This window comes from Sapajus apella, unplaced genomic scaffold (genome assembly GCF_009761245.1).
Source record: "Sapajus apella isolate SASKATOON/1434 unplaced genomic scaffold, GSC_monkey_1.0 scaffold85, whole genome shotgun sequence".
Classification (NCBI taxonomy): domain Eukaryota; kingdom Metazoa; phylum Chordata; class Mammalia; order Primates; family Cebidae; genus Sapajus; species Sapajus apella.
The window spans coordinates 6792667-6814796 of NW_022437025.1; the positions used below are offsets into that span (position 1 = coordinate 6792667).

A 22130-nucleotide genomic window follows, 5' to 3' on the forward strand; every position below is an offset into this window, starting at 1 on the left:
TCAGGGACACAAGGAGACAGCAGCCAGGATGCGGCTGTGAAGGGTGGAGGCAGATGGAGGATGTGGGGGGGACTTTCTGTTCTCGCAGTCAGCAGTCTTTTCCCCATTAGAGTGCACACTTGTTGAAGGCAGACTTAGAAATACTCATCTGCGTCCCCACACTAGTCTCTCTCTCAAGCACAGAAAATGCTTGCTAAGTGGATGAGCCCACGCTCCAGGTCTGGCTGAGCCTCCTTGAGGTTGAGGCCCTGAGGGAGCCACTTCATGTCTCCCCTCCTGTTTCCTCTTCCAAGAGGGGGCAGGTAACAATACCTACCAGCTGCACAGACCCCTTGTTCTAGGGTTGAAAGACAGCATGTTCAGGGAGGTGTCAGCTGAGGCCATGGATCCAATGCCCCAGAATCCTCAGTCCATGGGGCGGGAGAGTCAGACAACAAGAACATGAATCCATCTGTCTGTCTGGCATTCTTGGAGCTTGGCCACGCTGTGGGAGCTCTGGCTTGCAGCTGGCTGGGCCAGGAGTTGAAGGGACAGCTTCCAGCATGGGAGGCTGTGGGTAGGGGACATTGCAAGAAGCATGGATGCTCCCTTCTGCAGTCCCCATCCAGTCCTGACTTTGCTTGTCTGGACTCGCCTGAGGAGGGGGTCGGCAGCTGGGATTCTGCCTCTCCAGAAAGTGCAGCTGGGACTGCAAGGTCTCCAGGGACTTGCAGGATCCTCTGCCTGATAATCTTGAGAAATAAGGGAAAGTGTCCATAGGAGGCAGGTGGTGCCTGGCCTCAGAGGAGAGCCCCAGCAGGGCGACCCCCACATCAGAGGAATCCCAGAATGCCCAGAGCGCAAGCTCCAGGAGCAGCAAAAGCGGACTGTGCCCCTCATATCCGGGGAGATCTGTCTGTCTGGTTGACTGCCAGCTGTGTGTGTGGTCATCTCTGTCTCTGTGCGTCTTTCTCCGGAGCGTTTTCATTTAAGCTTTTGACTCCCCTTATTCCTGGTGTGGACTAGTGTGTGGGCATCCTGCTGTCAGTTTACGATGCACGTGTGGATTCGCCTTGAGTTTGCCTTTGATATTGGTGTGTCCTGTGGTGTCTTTGGAGTGCACGTGTATGTGTGTGTCACTGATCCCCATGCAAAAATGTACTTCTCTTGCGTGTCTGTGGGAGTATGCCTCTAACATGGCCCTCTTGGCTGCTGCACCACCCTTCCTGGCCCTTACCACCCCTGGGCCCAACATGCGGGTGCTTTTGTCTCCTCCTCCTCTCTTTAGAAGGTCAGCTCCTGGAGGGCAGGCACTTGGTCTGTTTTGTCCATGGCTCTGTTCCCAGCTTCTACAACAGTGCCAGGCACTAGTGGGCGCTCAGTAAAATAATGCTGAGGGAATGTACCGTGTGTCCAATGCATGTGCCTCTCCAGTTGTGCAGTTAATCTTGGTGTGATGCTGTGCATGAGTGGGGTTGTGAGACAATGAGATTTTCTGGTGTGTGTGTAATGAACTCAGAATGTGCACAAGCATATGTGTGTGTATGTATGTACAACATTGAGTATGATGTGCATGAGCCAGCCCCTGTATATCTCGGGAGAACGTGTGTAATTGACTCTCGTGTGCGTGTCAGCATGTCTGTGTATCTCTCGTGTTTGGTGTAATTGGCGTGCAGGTATGAACCCGCGTGGACCTCCGGAGCGTGTGGGCGTGCGGGTGTACTCACTGGGCTCCCGGCCCGCGCTCTCCTCGCGCCCTGCGCTCCGCCTGGGGGAGGGGAGTGGGGGTGCGGCGAGGGCACTGCGGTGCTGCGGCCCGCCCTCCGCGCTGCGGCTCCGGCGCGTCACCATCCCTCCCCGCCCCAGCCGCGGTCCCCGCCTCCCGGTCCTTTGTAGCCGGCCGCGCCGTTAGCCCGCAGCCGCCCGGAGGCCCCGCCCCGGCCCCGCCCCGGCGTGCGCCCCGCCCCGCCTCTCCCCTCCCCGGGCCGCAGTCGCGCCGGGGCCGCCGCGGGCCCGCACCAAGGCGCGGAGCGCGGCGCACGGCGGTGGCCAGGGCCGCGGGCGGGCGGGCGGGAGCGCGGCGGGTGGCCGGCCTTGGACGGGTATGGCGGACCGGCGGCGCGTGTGGAATACGGAGGACGACCTGCCCGTGTACCTGGCGCGGCCGGGCAGCGCGGCGCAGACCCCGCGCCAGAAGTACGGCGGCATGTTCGCCGCGGTGGAGGGCGCCTACGAGAACAAGACCATCGACTTCGACGCCTACAGCGTGGGCCGTCGCGGCTCGGCGCGCACACCGCGCAGCGCTGGCCGGCCCGACGCGGTCGGACTGCCGGGGCCGGGCGGCAGCGAGGACACGGCCAGCGACGTGAGCGAGCCCTCGGGCTCCGCGGTCAGCTCGCCAGGAGAGCGCGACGAGCGGCCCCCGGCGCTGCGCATCCGCTGCCCAGCGCCCCGCGACCTGCCCCTCGGCCGGGACAATGGCCAGGTACCCTCGGGGAGCGCGCGGGCCGGACGAGGGGGGCGGGGCCCGGGAGTACCCTGACGTGGGCCGCCCGAGGGCAGTGCCTGGGTCCTGGGTGTTGGGGCAGCGGCCGGCAGGCCGGGGAGAACCATGGGGCGGCCCCTCCCCCACCTCATCATGAGAGAGGTTCCCAGAGCTGGTGCGTCTCGGTCAGGGCTGGCCGGCGTGGTCCGTGAGACTCCGAAGGGATCTCCTGGGTCCAGTCCCGGCTCCTCTTCTGCAGAAAGGGACAGCAAGGTTCTGAGAGGGGAAGTAAGTTGGCTAAAGCCACCTCATGGTCGCTTAAAACGCCAGGGAACCTCTGGGATGAATCTAAACCAGGCTCCTCATTCTGTTTTGTGAAAAGAACTGGAGCTCCGTTCCGCGTTGGTCCATTCATCCATCCACTCACTCGGTAGTAATTATAGAGCACCTACTGTGTGCTGGACTCCGGGTGAGGCTCCGCGAGTTGCCTGCGGCCACACAGCCTCAAACTGGAAGGAGCTTTATCCTGAGCGCTCCCCTCATGCGTGCTGGTGGGAAGGATTTGGTGAAGGATTTAGGTCGTCGGGCAGTTGGAGCTGTAAGCCCCTGCCCGCAAGCGCAAACATATTCAAGGGGCACTCCTGAGCTCCACAGCACACACCAGCGTGCCTGCTTCACAGAGCAAGGTGGAGGTAGAGCTGGGATTTTGAATCGGGGTTTCTAGCCTTCCAGACCTGAGCATGGGGCCGGGAGGATCAGGGAGAAGGAACGCTGGAGCTTGGGCCCTGTGGGTATTCTCCCTTGAGCTGGGAGTCACCAGGGAACTGGGGGAAGAAGGGTGGATGGATGGCATAGCCTTTGGATGGACCGACAAGAGCCAGGATCAGGTGCCGGAAAAACGGCAGTTGGAGCACCCGAGGACTGGGGAGCTTTCGGCTTGGCCCAGAACTGGATGCTTGAGCACTGCTAGGTACCGGGCTCAGGGTAGGCACTAGGTCCCCGGCTCAGCAGCCTGGCCCCATCCTCCAGAAGTTCCCAGGCTAGGGTGAGCGACGGATTCATTCTGAGAATTAAATCAGTTAATGCCGGTAGGTAATGAGCATTCAATATTTATTTATTTATTCAATATTTACTACTATCATCATTTTAATTAAATCTTCCCTTCTTAAATGCTGTGAGTGACCGAAAGTGAACCTGATGGGAGGCAGAGCTTATCGGGGCAGATATCTGAGAGGGCTTCCTGGAGGAATAGGAGGAGCAGGGGGCTAGTAGACGCCGTGGTGGGCCTCCTCGGACCCCATCCCTTCGAAGGCGGGCTCTCTGTAGCTCCGGAGCTCGCCGTGGTCCTGAAGCCAGCGCCTCCCCGAGAGAGAGGTCCAACAGCAAGGGTGGTGGGGTGGTCAGAAAGAGAGATGGTGCGAGAGTCCAGCCTCCTCTTCCCCACCCCTTCTTTATCTCCTCCTCTCCACTGCCTTCCCTGGTGGTCCGACCTCTCTTGGGATCCAATCCACACTCTAGAGCCCTATGGGGAGGCTTCTGGGCCGCCGGCCGAGAAGCCGGACCAGCACCAGGGAACCCGGGTTTCCAGCCAAGGCGCTTTGCTCTCTTGAGCCTCAGCTTCTCCATCTATCAGATGGGGGTGGCCGTCTTCTCCCGACCTTCCTCAAGGCGTGGTGGAGTACCAGGGAGGCAAGGGTGCTTTGTGCACGGCCCGTAGCTGTCCCGAGGCGAGTTATTTTGGAGCTGTGGTTAATGTCACCAACGCCAGCATCGCCCCGGGACGCAGCCTGGGCCGGCCCCGCAGCTGCGCCTTAAAGCTTGGGGACGCTGGTCGCTTCACCTTTCCCGTTCCTCTCCCCTACACCTTCCTCTTCTCCCTGTGGCCCCCTCTGCCTTTCTCCGTGGCTTCTCAGGGGCCGGACAAAAGGCTGCGCCTCTGGCGCGCCCAGGGCTCCGAAAGCACTCGAGCTTCGCGACTATTGAGCTCAGGGGCTCGCGATCTCCACGGAAGGAGGGTTTTACTTTCTGCGAGCAGAACGGCGGTGGAGCTTGGGTTACAGCGGGCTCGGGTTCCGGGGCGGGCCTCACCGCTCCAGTGCTTTGCAACGGGTGTCCCGGCCCTTCCCCCGCCCGCAAGGCTTCTCCCTGAGCTGCAGGAAGGTTTTCTGCGGCGCAGGCGCAACGATTGCAGCTGCCAGAGGCTGAGCGGCTGCGGTGCTTTGTACCCGCGAAATCTGCTTGGGAGCAGCGATCTGTTTGGCCAGTGGCAGGCGGATGCCCCTCCCCCTGATACGCACGTGGTCTTGTCCCTTGCTCTGGGGCTTTTCTGCTCAGATCTCCAGATTGACCCCAGGGAACGCCCTGGTACGTGGAACCTAGGACTTAATAACTCCATGGAAGGGAACGTAGGAATTGGGGAGGGACAGTGTACCCACCTGCAATTTCCGGTCATTGACAAGGATTTTAGGCCGGGCTGAGAGCCATGGATGCATGAATATGTGGAGAGAAATGAGTTGTAAACAGTGTGGAGGAACCTGGCTTCTCCATGCTGCTCTGCTGCAGCTAATATGCACCTGGAGTACATCATTGTACCCTGTAAGCCTCAATTTCCTGTCTGTAAAATGGGAAAATTATGCCTGGTGTTCCTGGAATGGCTTTTCTGTGAAGCTAAAACCTAACCTCTATTTTAAGGCCGAGGCGTCTCTGGCCTACCCGCCTGGATTAGGGGCCTGGCCTCTGGGGTGGTGTGGGTCAGGACTCCAGGTCCCAACCAGGGTGCTGGGGGGCTGTACCAAGCCTAGGCCACCCTCACTCTGGATGGCAACTTGAAAGCGGAAAAGATGAGTCATTTCGTAGGACCTGTGGGGTTGGATTTCGCATGGAGAAAATGAACAGCGAAGTGGTGGATAAGGTTGGTGTTTTATTTGCCTGGTTACTTGGGGCACTGTTCAGTGCTGTGGGAGCTTGCTGGGGCTTCCCCTTTTCCTCCATCTTCTGTCTTTTCCCCTCTACTGTAATGAACCTTGTCAAGCTGTGACTTGGCTTCCTGCCCACCTCCCTCTGAAGCAACATCTGGATCATGGACTCTGGGGCTGGTGTCCACCCTGCCGAGAGGCAAGAGCACCCTAGTCCTCCCCCTGACTCCCAGCTTGTCCCCAGGGCTGTGGAGACCTTGGTGCCAGTGGCCCAGCCCTCCAAGCACCTGCTGTCTTGGAGGCAATTCTGTCGGGTGACCTGGTGGCGCCAGTGCCAGGCTGCTGTGTGGAAAGGGAGCTGCTATCAGAGTAGAACAGGTCAGCATTAATTAAGGCTGCACCCTCCTGTCCCTACCATTCCCTCTGCCAGTCAGGAAGACTCCTCCTTAGAGGCCCCCAGGGAGGGCTGGTTCAATGCTAGGGTGGAGTGGGTGGCAGGGAGACAGTTCGTGGTGGGGAAGGCATTGGTGATGGGTCTAGGGGAGTGGGCAGCCTTTTGTCTGGGGTAGACTATTCAAGGAGAGGGTACGGCGTGAATAAAGGCTTCTGGATGGAAAAAGCGCTTGGTGCATTCAGGGAGAGGCACTCTGTAAGGACAAACTGAAGCTATGGAAGGAGAGGCAGGAGGGCAGCGGTCACTGGGCGCGATCCTGGAGGGCCTAGAACGTTCCTAGCAGCTCGGGCCCCCGGCCCACATTCCCCCCCACCACGCCCCGGCAGATGTTCTGGGGGGGCTTCCAGATGCGCGGCCGCACACCTGTGGCGCCGCCCGCGGGCCCTGACCGCGCCTCCGGAAACCGTCTTTTCCTTTTAAAGGAGCCCTGAAAACCAGACTCTCCGGATCGCGAGAGCGAGGCCTGGGCCCGCGGAGGGCGTGTGCGCGGGGCGGGGGTCGGTGGGGCTGGGCGGGTGGGGGGCGGGGGCGGAGTGGGGGATCGGAAGGGAAGCGCTTCCTGGTTCGAGCCGAGAGGGGCGAATCGGGCTCCGCTCCGCGCCGCCGGGAGGAGCTGTCTGTCTGCAGCCCCCTCCTCCCGCCCTCGCCTCTCCCTCCTCCTCCCGCCCTCCTCGCCGAGCCGGGCGGTGCTGGCAGCCGGAGCGGCGGGCGGGCCGAGCAGCCGGGGCAGCCGCGCGTTGGCAGCCGCGGGCGCCGAGCCTCCGTCCCTCTCTCCGTCCCTCCCGGGCCTTTGTCAGCGCGCCCGCGGGGAGCGGGGCCGCGAGCGCCGGACCGAGCCAGACAGCCCCGCAGGTCAGCGGCCGGGCCTAGGGCGCCAGAGGGGGCCATGTCGTACCAGGGCAAGAAGAGCATCCCGCACATCACGGTAAGCGGCCCCCGCCCCGGCCGCCCCGCGCCGGCCTTTGTGGGCCGGGGGTGGGCGTCAGCAGGGTCCAGATCTGCTGGGGGCCGGCGGGGGCGGCCCCGGAGGCCTCCTGCGTCGCCGCGGGTGGGGCGGGGCCGGTCTCGGCATTTCAGCCCCCTCCCCTAGTCTTTGGGGACAATGGGGGTGGGGGAGCCCCGCACGGCGGGGCGGGGCTGGAGCCTGGAGTCCCTCTCCCCGCGGGCTTGCCGCCCCCTCCCCCCACGGGATGTGCCAGAGGATGGCGTGGACAGGGAGGATGCGGAGCCGAACAAAAGAGGGAGGGGCGGGGGTCCGAACCCCCTCCCCGCAGGCCTCGCGCGGGGGTGGGGAGGGCAGCTGAGCCTCCCTCGCTGGGCCCCCGCATCGTCCGGCCAGTGCAGCCCGAAGCCGGGTACCTCCCCCGCCAGAGAAGGGAAAAAGATCAACCAGCGCTCCCCGCTCCCCGCCCTTACTGATGGAGTGGAAGTCCAGACCTAGGGACAGCGCCATGATGGAAGCTCGGCCCACCCCACCCCACAGCTAAAAATAACCTAATGGGGCGACGCTGGCGGGTGCGGCCCGGGAAGGGTTAACGCTGCCGACCCTGGGCCACGAGAGGGTGGGGATGGTGGTGGAGGCTGAGTAGCCGCGCTGCGTCCCTGGGTGTGGCCGGAAACAAAGGAACCCCCGTCTTTACGCTTTGTCTTGGGGTGGGGAGCGGAGGGCGCAGCGGTCAGGAGCTGGGCCTCCGCCCGGGTTCCTGCCTGGTATCAGCTTGGAGCCCGACCGTTCCTGAGGGATGTGGACCACAGGTGCCCATGTTTGCAGAAGCTTCCCGGTGCCAGGAGGCGGGATTCTGGGCATGGTGGAATCCTCGGGAGTGACTCCTGAGGTTTGAAGACTGGAGACCCAGCCTACTCATTTATGCAAAATTCAGGCTCCTGCACAGTCGCAGGACACTTGCCAGAGGGCAGCCTGGGGTAGGCGGAGGACTGACACTTCCATCACCTACCAGTGGTCTGCCCTGTATGTGGCAACCTGTTTCTTTGAATCCTGGCAGCAAGTCTTTGCGGAAGGCATTGCCCACGTAAAGCACCCTGAGGCTGGAGCATGGGCTGAGGGCCTCCGTTAGAGGAAGGTCAGGAGAGAAACTAACCTCCCCCCTCCCGCCTCCCCTGCACTGCACTGTCCTGCATCCACTCCAACTCTGGGCTGAGTCTTGAGTTAAAACATCCCTCCTAGGTCCAGCCTTAGCTCTTGCCAGCAGGCCTCTGCCAAGCTCCCATCCAGAGGGTGTGTACCACCTCTTCTCATCCCTGAGCTCTGCCCTCTGAGATGCAGAGGTGTAAGTGGCCTATTCGTAAACACTGTAGTTGGCCAAGAATCACTAGAAGACATATGGTTATTTCCTCCTGGGCAATGTGAGAAGAAGGCAAGGGAGATTTGAGCAAGTCCCTGCCTTGGGACCCTCTAACCCTGCCTCCCAAGGGAACTGAGGCAGGTGATGGGGGTAGGGGTGATGCAGTGACTCAGGAGCCGGGAGCTCTGGGTTTGAGGCTGTGTGCCCACAGCAGGTCTCTGCTGCTCTCAGGACCCTGGTCTCCAAGGAGGAAACTTAATAGGATGGTCCGAAGGCAGGTCTGTGGGATGCCACCCCCGAAATTGTACAGTCCCAGCCTGCTAAGCTGAAGTGGTCCCCAGAGCCTGCAGGCTGTCACCCTCTGGAGTGGAGATGCTTAGGCTTCTGCAGCCGATGGAGCTGGGTGTCTGATGCCTCTTTGAACCTCAGTGCTCTGCTGTACAATGTGGGCCCTTTCACAGGGCTCTTGAACATCCTAGGTGACCCTGCCAAAGCGTTTAGTGTGTGCTAGGCCACGATAAGGGCTTCAGATCTGCTGACAGGATTTGCTGCTTTAGTTCTTCATGTGAAACAGTCAACTTGTGTGTAAAGAGAAATCAAACGGTTGGTTCCAGCGGCCTCTTAAAGGTGGTTTCGACGAGCATGGGAAGGAGAGAGGCTGAAAATTATGCTTAGTTCCCAGGAAAGAAGACCTTGATGAGGACCATTTATGTTCATTTGGCCCACATCAGCCAGAAGGGTTTGTGGTTTTAAACAAATCAAAACCTTCAACAAATCAGAGAGGATCAACTTGTGTGGGCCTTTCGTCTTCCTGAGGACTGTTTTCTGTGTTGTGACAGGAACCAGGTCCCTGCCTTAAATGCCGTGAAACAAACGGGTGAGCACTGTGGCTTTCTAAGTGGCTGCACCTTAACCTGTTCCATAGCAGTCATTTGACAAGTTAATGCAAACCCATTGGCTGTTAATGGGTTTGCATTACTTGTCAAATGACCGCTGTGCCAAGAACTGTGCTGGGTGCCAGGGAGAGTGGGAAGGAGATGAATGGGTTTGCCCCTGGCCCTTCCAGAGCTTAGCCAAGGCTGACATTTCAGCCTGAAATGGTAGTGAATTGTTAAGAGTGTCATACAGAGGGGTGGAGGAGACCCCAGCAGGGACACTCAGCCTGGTTCTAGGGGAAGCAGAGGGGACAAGAGGAGGACATAGTTCTTCGTGGGGCCCGTGGGGCCCCAGAGGCAAAGGAGTTGGCATGCTGGAGAAACTGAAGGAAAGACGACATTGAGAGAGCCTACCCTCTCCTTTCAAGGGCAACCTCTGCACAGTTAGATCAGATCATGAAGGCGGCTGAGATGTTTCTGACATGTTTCCATGGTGTGTGGCCTGTGGAGAGACCTGGGAGCTTGGAAAGAAGTGTGGTTCATAAAAAGAAGTGCTGGGATAGTGAGCATAGCTCTCAGCTTCATCCCCAGCTCCCCACCTGCTTGTTCCTGGGTCATCCTGTGCCCCTCTGAGCCTCAGCTGTCTCATCTGCACAGTGCGGATAAGGGTATAGCTTTGCCAGTGAGTTCAGACACTGGAGAGGCGGAAACTAGAGTGGGGGAGGTGAAGGGGCATCGCAGGCAGGGGGCGCAGCATGGGCAGAGGCAAGGAGGCTGATTTAGGAAAACGTTCTGCTCATGTTGGGAATCATGGTGGTGTCTGCCTCTGTTTTCCATCTCAGCCTTTTTCTGAGATAGTATAGTATCTGTTTAAAGATGGAAGAGCAAAAAAGCAGAAACACTTAGCTCCTGCCCCCAGGGACTGTTTGAAATATTTATAAAGCTCCCTTTCATGCATGGCTTTTTTTTTTTTTTTAAATGAATGGCACATTTGGGGATTAACGTAGCTGAAGAGGCTTCTTGTGCCCACTGCAGTGAGTAGAGCATCCTGGGTGTGGCTCTGAGCAAACAAAGGCACATGGCTTCCTGGCCTGCAGAAGCTGATGGCTTTGAATACAGCCACCGAAGGGGGACCCCTGCTCAGTTGTGAGAGGAGTAAAGTGTGTCCACTATGATGGTCACAGAGTATTATTAAAAATAAAGCTTTGTGAGTACCAATCACATGTGTTTTTGCTCTAGTCCAAGCATTCAGCACAACTGCCGTTATCTCTCACTTAGTTCCATGCATGGTACTGTCAGAAAGGCAGCCTAGGTAGATCACCCCCCTTCCCCAAAGAGTAAACTGAGGCTCAGAGAGATTCAGGGGCTTGTAAAGGTTCTTTCGTTTGCCAGTGGAGGGGAAGGAGAGCTTACATTCGAGCAGGGAGGATAGATGGGCTGGTCTGTGTGCTAGGAAAATCACTGTGTGTGTGTAGTCGTGTGTGTGTCAGTGCATGTCTGTATGTAAATTTAAGTCTATGTCTTTGGTGTGTGAACATGTTTGTGTGTCTTTGGGTGTGTGTGTTTGATCAGTGAAGATGATCAAGGAAGGAAGCTCAAGTACAAATCACCTCAGGCTGAATTGCTGACTCTAATGTGCACGTACGCAAAGAATGTGTGAGGCCTGTTATGCTTTTTCCCAAAGGTGACATTGAGCCTATCTGTAGATACCCAATTTGTTCCCTGCCTTTTTACACAAAGAATTTGAGGTGTCTACGGTGATTTGTCATGCGTATGGTGAAATCAGATGGAAGTCAAATAGCAGGACTGAGGAACAAGGAAGGACAGAACGAATGTGCCAGTGATAGGACACCCGAGTGGCCATGATTAGTCAGCCAATACTGACTCAGCATCTGTCATCCAGGGCAGAGGAGCAAACACCCTCCATGATGTCAGGGTCACGATCAGAGACAGAGAAGTGGACCATTCTTAGCAAAACATTATTTCGTTTAAATCAAATTCTTAAAAATGTCTCAGAGGGGACATAAAAGTCAAAGTGACATAACTATGCCACTTTAACCCTGAACGCCCATTTCTTCTAATGAACATGGCCAAGACTGAGTACATGGAGCACACACAATACAACATACATGAGTGCGTATGGCACATCGCAAATGTCTAACAGGTCATAGCTCCATTCTCAAAACTCAGGCTACGTCTTTGAGGAAATGAAGATTCAGAATGGTTGCTTCATGCATATGAAACAACTTAAGAAAGGCTAAAGGGCCCCTGTAATCCCAGCACTTTGGGAGGCCAAGGTGGGCGGATCACTTGAGATCAGGAGTTTGAGACCAGCATGGCCAACGTGGTGAAACCCTGTCTCTACTAAAAATACAAAAATTAACTGGGCATGGTGGCACACACCTGTGATCTCAGCTACTCGAGAAGCTGAGGCAGGAGAATCACTTGAACTTGGGAAGCAGAGGATGCAGTGAGGCAAGATCACACCACTGCACTCCAGCCTGGGCGACAGAACAAGACTCTGTACAAAAAGGAAAGAAAAGAAAGAAAGGCTAAAAGATAAACTGCAGAACAGGGCACAGGTGTCAGAGGAATTCAGAGAAGAGAGGACTCAGCGCTGACAGAAGCAACAAGAGGTGGCTTCTTGGGCTTTGGAGGATGACATCAGCGGGGTGGTGAGGAACTGGATTGGTGGAGGGAAGGGAAGGGCATGCAAGATGGGTGGAATATTTCACAGAGCTGAATCAGAGGATGCAGAATTGGAAATACATGTGAAGGGGTGGGGCTTTGGGGGGATCCTATAAAGCTTTAGAAATCAGGCAGAATGCACCCAAGGGGATGGAGAAAACACGTGGGTCCTAAGTGTGTCTTAGATATGAATGAGTTATTTTTTGTTGAGCAAGTCACTTTCTCTCCCTGGGCCTCAGATTCCTTTTGACAGGGAGAGTTGGATTTGATAATTCACTTCCAAGTTCTAGGCCACTCTGATCTTCTGTGATTAATATGAAGGCCCCGGAAGTTCTTGAGGTAGGAGCCTGTTATAATGAAAGCAGCTTGTAGGAATGCGGATTCTGAAGTCAGGCTCTCTGGCTTTGAATCCTGACTGTCTTACTTACTAGCTGTGTAATTGGGACAAGTCACTTATTCTTTCTATGCATCCATTTTTTCTATACAAATTTATGTTTGGAAATAGGAATGATAAGAATATTTCCTAAGATTTTTTCCCCATAAAATTAAATGACTTAATATATGTAAGATGCTTAAAATAGTGCCTGCACATAGTAAATACAATGTGGGTTAGCTGTTATTACCGTGGGATGGTGTATTAGCTTTGCCCCATAGCACACAGCCCCAAGGTCTCAACAATATACACTTCTTTTTTGCTCATTCTACATGAGGGCTGGGGGTTGGCTGAAACTTTACCCCTGTTTACTGGTGGGTAGTGAGTCTGCTTTGTGTCTCTCTTCACTTTCAGACCCAAGCTGAAGGAGAAGGAAAGCATAAGAGATGAGCAGTAACCTGAAATATCTTTAACAACTTCTACTCAAATATAGCATATATTTCACATCTGCTGATAGTGTGTTTGCCAGAGCAAGTTGCATAATCAAGCTCTAAATCAGTGGGAGAGAAACACAAAGTCAGTCTTTCTGGAGGAGATGTGAGGATTGAATGTGAAAGTTCTGACACCTAAAGGATGCCAATACACACCTGTGGAAGCTAATGATGAGGTGATCAGGAAGCACAGGGATTGGGTTTGGAAGAAAAATCTCAGCATTGGTTCTTAGGTTGAATTGGATTTGGGATTAAGCTCCAAATTGAGTTGTGTCAGTGGGCAGTTAGGAATAGATTGGAATGAGGGTGAGAGGCAAGGGACAGAGATAGATATTGGGGGACCATGTACAAAACGCATTGATAGAAGACAGAAAAATCCAAGATATTTCAGCAACCAGTGGTTCTCAGCCTATGTGCTGTGAGCACAGTGGTGTACTGAAAAAATTCTCTGCAGGTGTGCTGCTTAATTTTGATCAGCATTTAAAATTTATGTTTGCTACAGTTAAGTCTATAAATTACTATAGCATCTCTCAGGTGGAGCCCTGAGTATTCACAAGCAGAGAGATGTTGAATAGAGTCTAATTTGCTTTAAGTAAAAGTCAGCTCTTGATATGGAAGGGAAACACCAGAGGACTTCGCCCTGAGAGCATGTAAAAGAACATGGTCAGGGCAGTGGACAGCGCCATGGTGCTGAAGAATAACAGAGTGCAATCAGAGCTATTATAGTCTTGTGACACAGCCATAGTCACACTGTAGTGGGAGGTCATGGTGATGGTTGTAGACTTACTTGGTGTTGTTTTAGGTCTTTAAATCCTTCAAGAATGTTGCAAAATTTTACATGATTTCAAAGTATGTCTTGAATACAGTAAGACTGAGAACCATTCATTGCCCTAGAGAGCTGTAATGACCAAATCATAGTTGTTTCCTCTGAGAAGAAACAACTCTCAATTGGTGTTGGTAGTTTGGGAAGTGGAGTGGGATCTTGGATGGTTCATAGAAAAGTTGGTCTACAAAATAAGAGCAAGCAGCTGAAAGAAAGACAGCAATGTCTGTGGACATATGAGGTTGCTGTTCCCCACTCCTTCCCTGGGCCTGTGCTCCAGGCATCTAGAGCATTCTCCTGGACCTAGCACACCATCTCTGGCCTTCTGCCTTTGTATCAGCTGTGTCCATTCTCTATAGATGATGATCCCTTCTCCTGGGCTGGGGAAGGTGAGCACTTCAATTTCAGTAACTTTGGCTTATTGCTTATGTCCGTCTGCTCCACTTGACCATGGATACTTGGAAGCCTGGGAAATGGTCTGATTCTCCTCAGCAGTCCCTCAGGAATACTAGGGATTCACAGTGGGGATGCCTTATTGTGTGAGTGAGTGAATGAGGCCAAGGTTGTGGACTTCCTTGCTGAATGGGGTTTCAGCCATACCTGCATTTAGTCTTCCTTAACGGGGCCCTATCTATGGATTTAACATGGAGGTAGTTACTGTGCAGAAGGAGATGAAGGTGGCATGAGGAGTTTCGGAGCTCAAAGAGAAAAGAAGGCATGGGGGCCTCTTAAGTGGTGCTTTGACAATGGAGGGAGGGCAGATCTGGTTTAGTAATGAGCTTCACTGCATGTTCCATGAAATAGGAAGCTTTTGCAGCACGTACTTTTTAGACAGAAGCGGGATCATCACAGTGTACATCTTCTTCTCTCCCCAGGGCCTTGGCTGAATAATGACCTGGTGTTGGAATTTAGTCAATTCCATGGGAATACTCATTGGATCTGATGCAGAATTGCATAGGGCAAAAAGGTGGCTATTTGAGGAAATTTTGTACCTGCCCCCAAATTATGTTGCTGTATTTTTTTTAATCCTGTCATATCCATAGACCCTTAGGGCTTAAGGTCTAATAAAATTTCAGCAAATGTTTGATTTCTATAACCTCAAAGTTGAATGGAACCTTTTAAATTATGTAAAATTTTCTGTTGTACAATTAAGGAGGAAGGAAAAAGTGTCTGTCCATTGCTTCTCCTCTGCCTCCATCGTTCTCCCCTCAGTGCAGTAATTCCCAATATGCTCTCCCTGCATACTTCCAATGACAGGGAGATCACCACTTTACATGGCAGCCTGCTTTACTCTTGTACAGCTCTCTTGTTTTAAAGCTCTTCTTTATGTAGAGTGGGATTCTGCCTCGTGCCCTAGTTCTCAGAATCTTCCCAAGCTTCTTCTTCCACACTGCTATTCCTAGACGCACTGGAAGATGTTTCTCCATTACTTAGGACCTTCTCTTTTCCAAAACCACTCCAGTTCTTCCTCATCTAGCATGATTCCCCAGTATTAGGTCTTCCTTTACTTTCTTTCATTTTCCTTTCCTTTCATCTCATTTTTTTTTCTATATTTTATTTCTGAACTTGCAGAATAAAAAGGAATCCAAAATGCAACTTTAATTATTGGGCACCTCTTAAACTGGCTTAAAGGCTTTCTAAGGTCATCAGCTCCTCTGAGAAGCTGATAAAAGCAATCGAAGCGTTTTCCTGCTTCCTCAGCTGCATGAGCGTTTGGCATAGAATGTTAGAGCATTTGGCATAGAATGTTAGACTCCGTCGGCCAGTGTTCAGTGTATTGGGTGCTTTTACATATTATCACAAGTAATCTTGTGAGGTAGGTATTTTGATGGGTTCCATTTATAGATGAGGAAACTGAAGCCAACAGAGATTAAGTATCTTGCCAAAGATCACCCCGCTAAGAAGCTGTGTGGGAATAAGCTGCCGTCTCTGGTGCCAGGATTTCAGTCTCATGGGGGAAATAAGATATATTAAAATGAGCTGGAAAATGAGTGTCATGAGCAAACGCTGACCAGGGATGCAAGCTTCGCGTTGTGGGAACTCCATATGACCTTGTGGTCCTGGGTTCAAGACGCTGCACGTGACCGAGGATTTGGAAATCAATGAGCAGATGTGGCTGGGGATCCATGCTGCAGGGAGGCCATAGATGAAGGCACAGGGTGTGAAGGTGCAGTTTAGGGAGGCAGAGTGAGTGTAGTGCGCTTAGATAGGTGTGGTGGGGCGTGGCTGAGAGAGGGCAGAGCTCAGGCCAGGAAGAGCCTGGGAGGTGTGCCTTGTCCTACAGGTGAGGACAAGCTGGTGAAGAATTTTTGAGGAGAGCCGAGGCATGGTTGGATTTGCATTTCAGAAAGGTCACTCTGCCTGTCATATGGAGGGGACAAGATATGTGGCAGGGAGACAGGGTGAGGGCTTACCTGGGGCAGGTGCGTTGGGGTGAAAGTCAGCAGGTAGGTGTTGGAGCAGTTCCAGAGTAGATGCAGCAAGATCTAAAAAAGAGGTAGGTTTGAGGTGGGACAGGTTAGAGAGGAGCCAAATATGGAACTGAGCATTTTAATGAGATCTGTCACCCCATGTTGCAAGGATTGAAAAAAAAATCAGGCGCTCTGCAAACTGCTATCCATGGGTTAATTCTTTTCACTTTCAAAATTTTCTCTGAATTTGATGGGAAACAGAGGCATAGAGAGGTGAGCTCACCCATGTTACAGAGTTTGGAATTGTGGGGCCATATAAGAGCCTAGGTAGTCTGCCCTCTGCATCCATGTCGTTAAGTGCAGTCCAGCCTTCATACCCATGTTCAAACATCACCTCTGTGTTAAGTGAGCATGCAATGCGGATAAATATGAAAGCACCTGGCTTGCAGGAGGCATTGTCAATGTTTATTAAGTGATAGGTCTCTGCATTTAATGTCTTTCCCCTAGAAAGCCTTTTGCAGTTTTCAGAGCGCTTTAATCTGCCTTAACCACTTTTGACCACATTCACAATAATCGTGTCAGGAGGGCAGATGAGGTGCAAGGCATGGGGTTCGTACTTGATAAACACTCAACAGGTAAGTGCAGTCTATCGCTGCCTGTCCCCATTTTACAGATGGGGAACTGAGGCTCAAACACATTATGTAGATACACTGAAGAGAACACTGTACCAGTCTCCCCACCAGGAGGCAGTGGAGTGGTCTCTGTATAGGTACCAGGTGGAATTAGGGTCAAATCCTAGCTGTACCATCTCTTGGCTGTGTGACCTTGAGCAAATTACTTCTGAGTTTCCTCATTTGTAATACTTATTCCCACTTTTAAGGTGATTTAAGAATTAAAAATGAAAACCCATGTAATGCAGAACTGATCCTTAATAAGAGTTCAAGGAATGTGCACTTCTTAAGGCAAAGGAGTTCTATTCAGATTTCTTTCTAGAAAGCAAGAAGCACAGACCAGAAAACAGAGAAATGGGTCAAGTTGCCAATCACACGTGCAGCTAGCATCATCTTTCCCCATGCAGCTTGCAGGCCCCGCCCACTCTTGGGGTTGCGACAGAGGCATGCTGTTTTAAAATCAGGTATTCAGTCCAACAGGGAGTGCTCCCTGAATGCCTCCTGGTATGACAGGACCTGAAAGTGTGCTCTTATAACTGCAGTTGTCATGGAAACAGGCATAAGCTCGGAAAAATTAAAAAGGGGCCTCAGCCCATAGGCACCACACGTATTTCCCATTCATAAAGAAGGGAAAGCCACCCTGTCTCCTGTCCATGAGAGGGGCAATGAATGTGTGTTAATTCAGGCTCATACCGGTTGGCACTTCCTGGGTTGCATTCCTGGATAGTGTGGCAAAGGGCCACTGGCTGACAGGCTGTACCCAGAGGCAAAGTCAAAGGCAAATGGATGGTTTCTGTGAATAAATATGAGTCTGCAGCTGGACGGGATGGCAGCACTTGCTGTTACAAGGAGACCAGAGTGGGGAGCTTGCTCTGTTATTCAAGGCAGGTACCAAGTCGTGGAAGTCTGACGCATTTGAGCAATAAAACCTTTCAGGCAGCAATCCCTGTGGCTCGCAGCACAGAATGTTTATGATGCATTAATTCGACTTGATGCAATGATGCTGCATAACAACCCCCTAGACTCTGTGCCTTACAGCAGCAAATATTTATTTATGGCATTGGTTTGTGGGTGGTAGATGTTTAGCAGGGCTCATCTCATCTCAGTTTGTCTTCAGTCTCTTGTTGGGGTCAAGCGTGCCCGTCATATCCTCTCATTCTGGGGCTGCCATTCCTTGGGTTTTGTGGTTTTCAGGGCGGGGGGTGGACTGTCAAAGAGAGCTGAACTCACCTGCCCCATAAAGCTTGTGCGTGGACTGGTGCACTCCCAGCCAGAGCAAGTCACATGGGCAGCACACCCACAGTCAATGGGGCAGGGGGCTGCACTGCACCCACATTGGCGGGTGGTAAAGACGTGCCACAGAGGGTCTGGGTTGAAATTATCTGGGAATGTTTGTTATTAATATAAATTCCTGGCTTGTAATCTAGATCTGGTGACTGAATATCTTGATAAAAGCCCCAATGGAAATTTTTAGTGGGTAATTCCAGGGCATTTTGAGGACCAGTAGGGCTGGTGTCATGCTGTCAGTTTATTTTTTGGAGGGGGGTTGGCAAGGGGGTATGCCTGCCAATCATCTTGAATTTTTGAGTTGCAAATGTCAGCTTCAACATCAGGGGTATGTAGTTTTTAAAGGACTAAAGCCTTTCAAAACCCACCTTGAGACTTCCTTTGTTCTAAAAGAAAGCAGTTCTCCCTGCATTCAGTGCTTGGATAAGTACATTTCTACAAATGGGCTTCCTTGATCTTTTTGAGGCTCATTTCCCTGCTTGCTCTTTGGAAAGAAAGGTTTCTTCATCTTTCCAGAAGAGACTGGTCATTTAGTTACCCTGAGCTTTCCTGCCCTTCCCACTGAGGAATCAGGCAACCTCATCTGAATTTGCATGGCCTCTGAGAACCTATGTTGACACCCGCCTGTTCATGGACCCCAGATTCCAATGACTGCTCTAATGGAGCGTGTAGGGGCCACGGGAGTTGCTTGCCCCCACCGCAACTTCCTGGGGTGGGAGAATTAAAGTACTGGAAGTAGTGTAAGGTCTTCATATACCAACATCTAAAAGTACTTGAAGCCAGCTATGTCCACTGGGAAACATAAGTCATTATTATTTTGGTTCTGCAAGGCTAAGAGAAGAATTTTTGAAACAAGACTTTTTTAGAAGCTGAGAAAGAAAAGCAGAAACTACAAGGTTGGGTGTGGCAGAGTGTGGAAGGGTCTTCAGCATCAGCGTTTGTAGAAAACTCACGGTCGCTGTGCCCAGTGTCAATTCAGGACTGCAGACAGCACCAATCCACACCTGTTCCTCACCTACCCATGGCACCTGGAACTTTCAGAAGATGGTGTCTCTCTACCTACTGTTTATTTGGCTGAGGTACTTTCCTTATCCTCTCCCCATTTTTCCAGCTTGATGAATTCCTATTTATATTTTGGAACTCAGCTCAATGTCCCCTCCTTGATGACATAGTCCCTGTCTTTTCTCTGCCTCTGTAATAACAGCTTTGGTTCTCTGCTATTTTCCCGATAGCCAAGGTTGCTAAACTAGTGATTTTTGGATAAAGGTTGATTGGATAAGAATAGCATCCCATCTTTTAATTTTTTCTAAAATCCAGACTTTAATAGATTTTCTATGCCTTCTGACAGCCACCTTCATGGAGGAGATGACAGATTTAGTCCCACCATGCTGAAGGGATAATAGAACCCGGGAGGTTTAATGCCTCTCTCAGGAATAGACAGTGATGCAGAAAATCCACTGTCATCCAGAACCTCCCCTCTGAGCTGAGGCTGACGGCGTTCACTGCTGTTTGTTTATTTTCCTGTGGATAAAAATGCCTGAAGCTTTAAAGGCTAGTTTTTGTAAGCAGAGCTCAACCTAATGCTTAATGTTTGTGAAAAGAACAAAAGCGTCCTGCCAATGTCAGCTCTCTCCTCCCTGGGGGGGCTGGGTGGGAGATAACAGTAGGTTTGGAGCAGAATCCCTTCCCCCTGCCTGGCTGCTCCTCTGACTCATGAGACACTTGGCAGCGGAGACACGACTGCAGCCCAGTAGGTTTTCGGTGGAGTCTTCGCAAGGATGCCTTCATGCATCATCTGCAGTGTGCAGGCCTTCCACTTGGCAGGCCTCTGCTCCCAGCCAGTAGGGTTAGGTTTTCATGAATTTTGAAAGCAGAAAAGAAAGATTTATTATGTGTCCATCTATGCTTTTCTCCCTTTGTTTATTTCTCTCTTCTCTTCTTTCTTCGCTCTTCCTTCCATCTTTCCTTCCCTCTTTATCCTTCTTTTATCTGATCTTCTTTTTTCTCTCCCTTGCACTCCCTCTCTCTTTTCAAACTTTCTCTCTGCTTACTCCTCCTTCCGTTTCCTCTTGTCTGTTGCCTCCTTCTTTCCCTCCTGCCCAGCAAACATCTGCTAAATACTGTGTAAGCGTCCTGGCTGGTTCCTGAGGATATAGAGATGAAATACATAGAACTCCCCTGGCCATGAAGGGGTGTCGAGCTCAGTGGGAGATGACCACATGAACTATGACCATGAGGTGCCATAAGCATTGGGGTAGGGCTGTGCATTATACTGGCGATTAGGTCTGGGTGGACGCCAAAGTCTCTGTAGGGGAAGCCAATTCCTCCAGATCCACTTCCTTTTGAATTCCTAACAGAGAATTTTGTAGTTTGCTTTTTCTCCTCACATTTTATTATCTAGCGCTTTTGTTTGTGGTTAAAACTTCCTGGGAAATATTTTAGTAGCTGAATGATACCTCATTACTGGCATGGTTACACCATTGTAATTAATTCTGGATCACATCTTTGTGTATCATTCTTTGACTCTGTTTTGGATATTTTCTGGAGGACAAATTCCCAGCACTAAATTTCTGGGTCAAAGGACATGGAAAGTGTTAAGGCCTTTGATACCTGTTGCAAACTTGGCTGCCATGTATTCTTACTGAGGAGTCCCAGCTTTGAGGAGAAGACAAAGATGATTCCTCCTCCTCTTCTTCTTCTGCCCAGTGCTCATGCGATGTCTTAGCTTGGAAACGTTTCTATGTTCTGGTTCTTCCCCGATGAAAACTCCTCCATGACCTTTACCACAGAGCCCAAACTCCTCTGTACACATGGCACTGGGGTCCCCAGGATCTGGCTTCTGCACTCCTTTCCAGATTCCCCACTTCGAGGTCACCCGCAGCCAAAAGAGACCACTTACAGACCTCCAGGCACGTGAGGTTGCTTCTGACCTCTGTGTCTTTTCCCACGGAATATGGTCTGGTTCTGTGTCCCCACCCAAATCTCATGTTGAATTGTGGCGCCCAGTGCTGGAGGTGGGGTCTGGAGGGAGGTGATTGAATCGTTGGGGCGGGTTTCCCCCTTTAGTGCTGTTCCAGTGATAGTGAGTGAGTTCTCAGGAGATCTGGATATTTAAAAGTGTGTGGCACCTCCCCGCTTCTTCCTGCTTGGCCATGTGATGTGCTCCCCGCTCTTTGCCTTCTGCCGTGATTGTAAGTTTCCTGAGGCCTCCCCAGAAGCCAAGCAGATGCCAGCATCATGCTTCCTGTACAGCTCACAGAACCATGAGCCAATTAACCCTCTTTTCCTTTCTTTATAAATTACCCAGTCTCAGGCATTTCTGTATGGCATTGTGAGGATGGACTAATACACTGTGTGCTTCCCTCTCTCAAGATCCCTTTCACTTTTGCTGTGTGGCTAATTCCTACTCATCCTCCAAGCTCAGAGGGAACGCTTTTTCCCTTAGCAGGGTTAGTGTCGAGGCTGCCTCCATGCTCTGTGGCCCTCTGTACTTCCCACGCTGATGGTAAAGGCTGGCTGTTGACTTGGCCTCCCTCACTGGCTTGAGTGCCCCTTGAGGGCAAGATCTACGTTTAAGCTGCATACACCCAGTCCTTAAACAATGATTTGTAGAGTGGTGTTCTACAGAGAATGAAAATGGCAGAGAATGAACAATGAGCTGTTCACCTGCCAGGCCTGGGCTGAGTAAGCACTTTGAATACACACCTAGGACACAGAGCCAACCCATCTTAAAGATGAGGAAACTGAGGCTTGGTAAGTCGCATAAATAATAAGTGGGGTCAGAATCCAAACCCACCTCTGTCTGAGTGTGGACATTTTGCTGTTATGCAGCATTGACACAAGGACTGCTGTCACCGCCGAATGAACTGGCGTCTCTGACATGCCCTAGCTAATCAATTCAGCTGTTAGACTTTGGCTGAGTTTTTAATGAGATGCTTTATTTTTCAAAGTTTATACATTATACATGTGTGTATATATATGTATATATATATATGGAGTCTCACTCTGTCGCCCAGGCTAGACTACAGTGGTGCAATCTCAGCTCACTGCAACCTCCGCCTCCTGGGTTCGAGCAATTCTCCTGCCTCAGCCTCCCAAGTAGCTGGGATTACAGGTGCCTGCCACCATGCCTAATTTTTGCATTTTTTTTTTTTTTTGAGATGGAGTTTCACTCTTGTTACCCAGGCTGGAGTGCAATGGTGCGATCTTGGCTCACTACAACCTCCGCCTCCTGGGTTCGGGCAATTCTCCTGCCTCAGCCTCCTGAGTAGCTGGGATTACAGGCACACGCCACCATGCCCAGCTAATTTTTTGTATTTTTAGTAGAGACGGGGTTTCACTATGTTGACCAGGATGGTCTCGATCTCTTGACCTC

At 52.0% G+C, this 22130-nt stretch overlaps 1 protein-coding gene across 3 annotated transcripts in view; it reads left to right on the forward strand.

Annotated features, from left to right (window-relative positions):
• The first annotated feature begins 1972 nt into the window (after positions 1-1972).
• Positions 1973-22130, forward strand: part of CRMP1 (collapsin response mediator protein 1) — an 80864-nt gene continuing 60706 nt past the window's right edge. The window contains exon 1 of one of the 3 annotated variants that reach the window (XM_032254159.1): positions 1973-2464. In XM_032254159.1, coding sequence (XP_032110050.1) covers positions 2084-2464 — 381 coding nt within the window. In that variant the 5' untranslated portion in view covers positions 1973-2083. Of the gene's footprint in view, positions 2465-4649; positions 4829-6377; positions 6759-22130 lie in introns of those variants that run through there. The other 2 variants (XM_032254160.1, XM_032254161.1) reach the window with 2 other exon arrangements.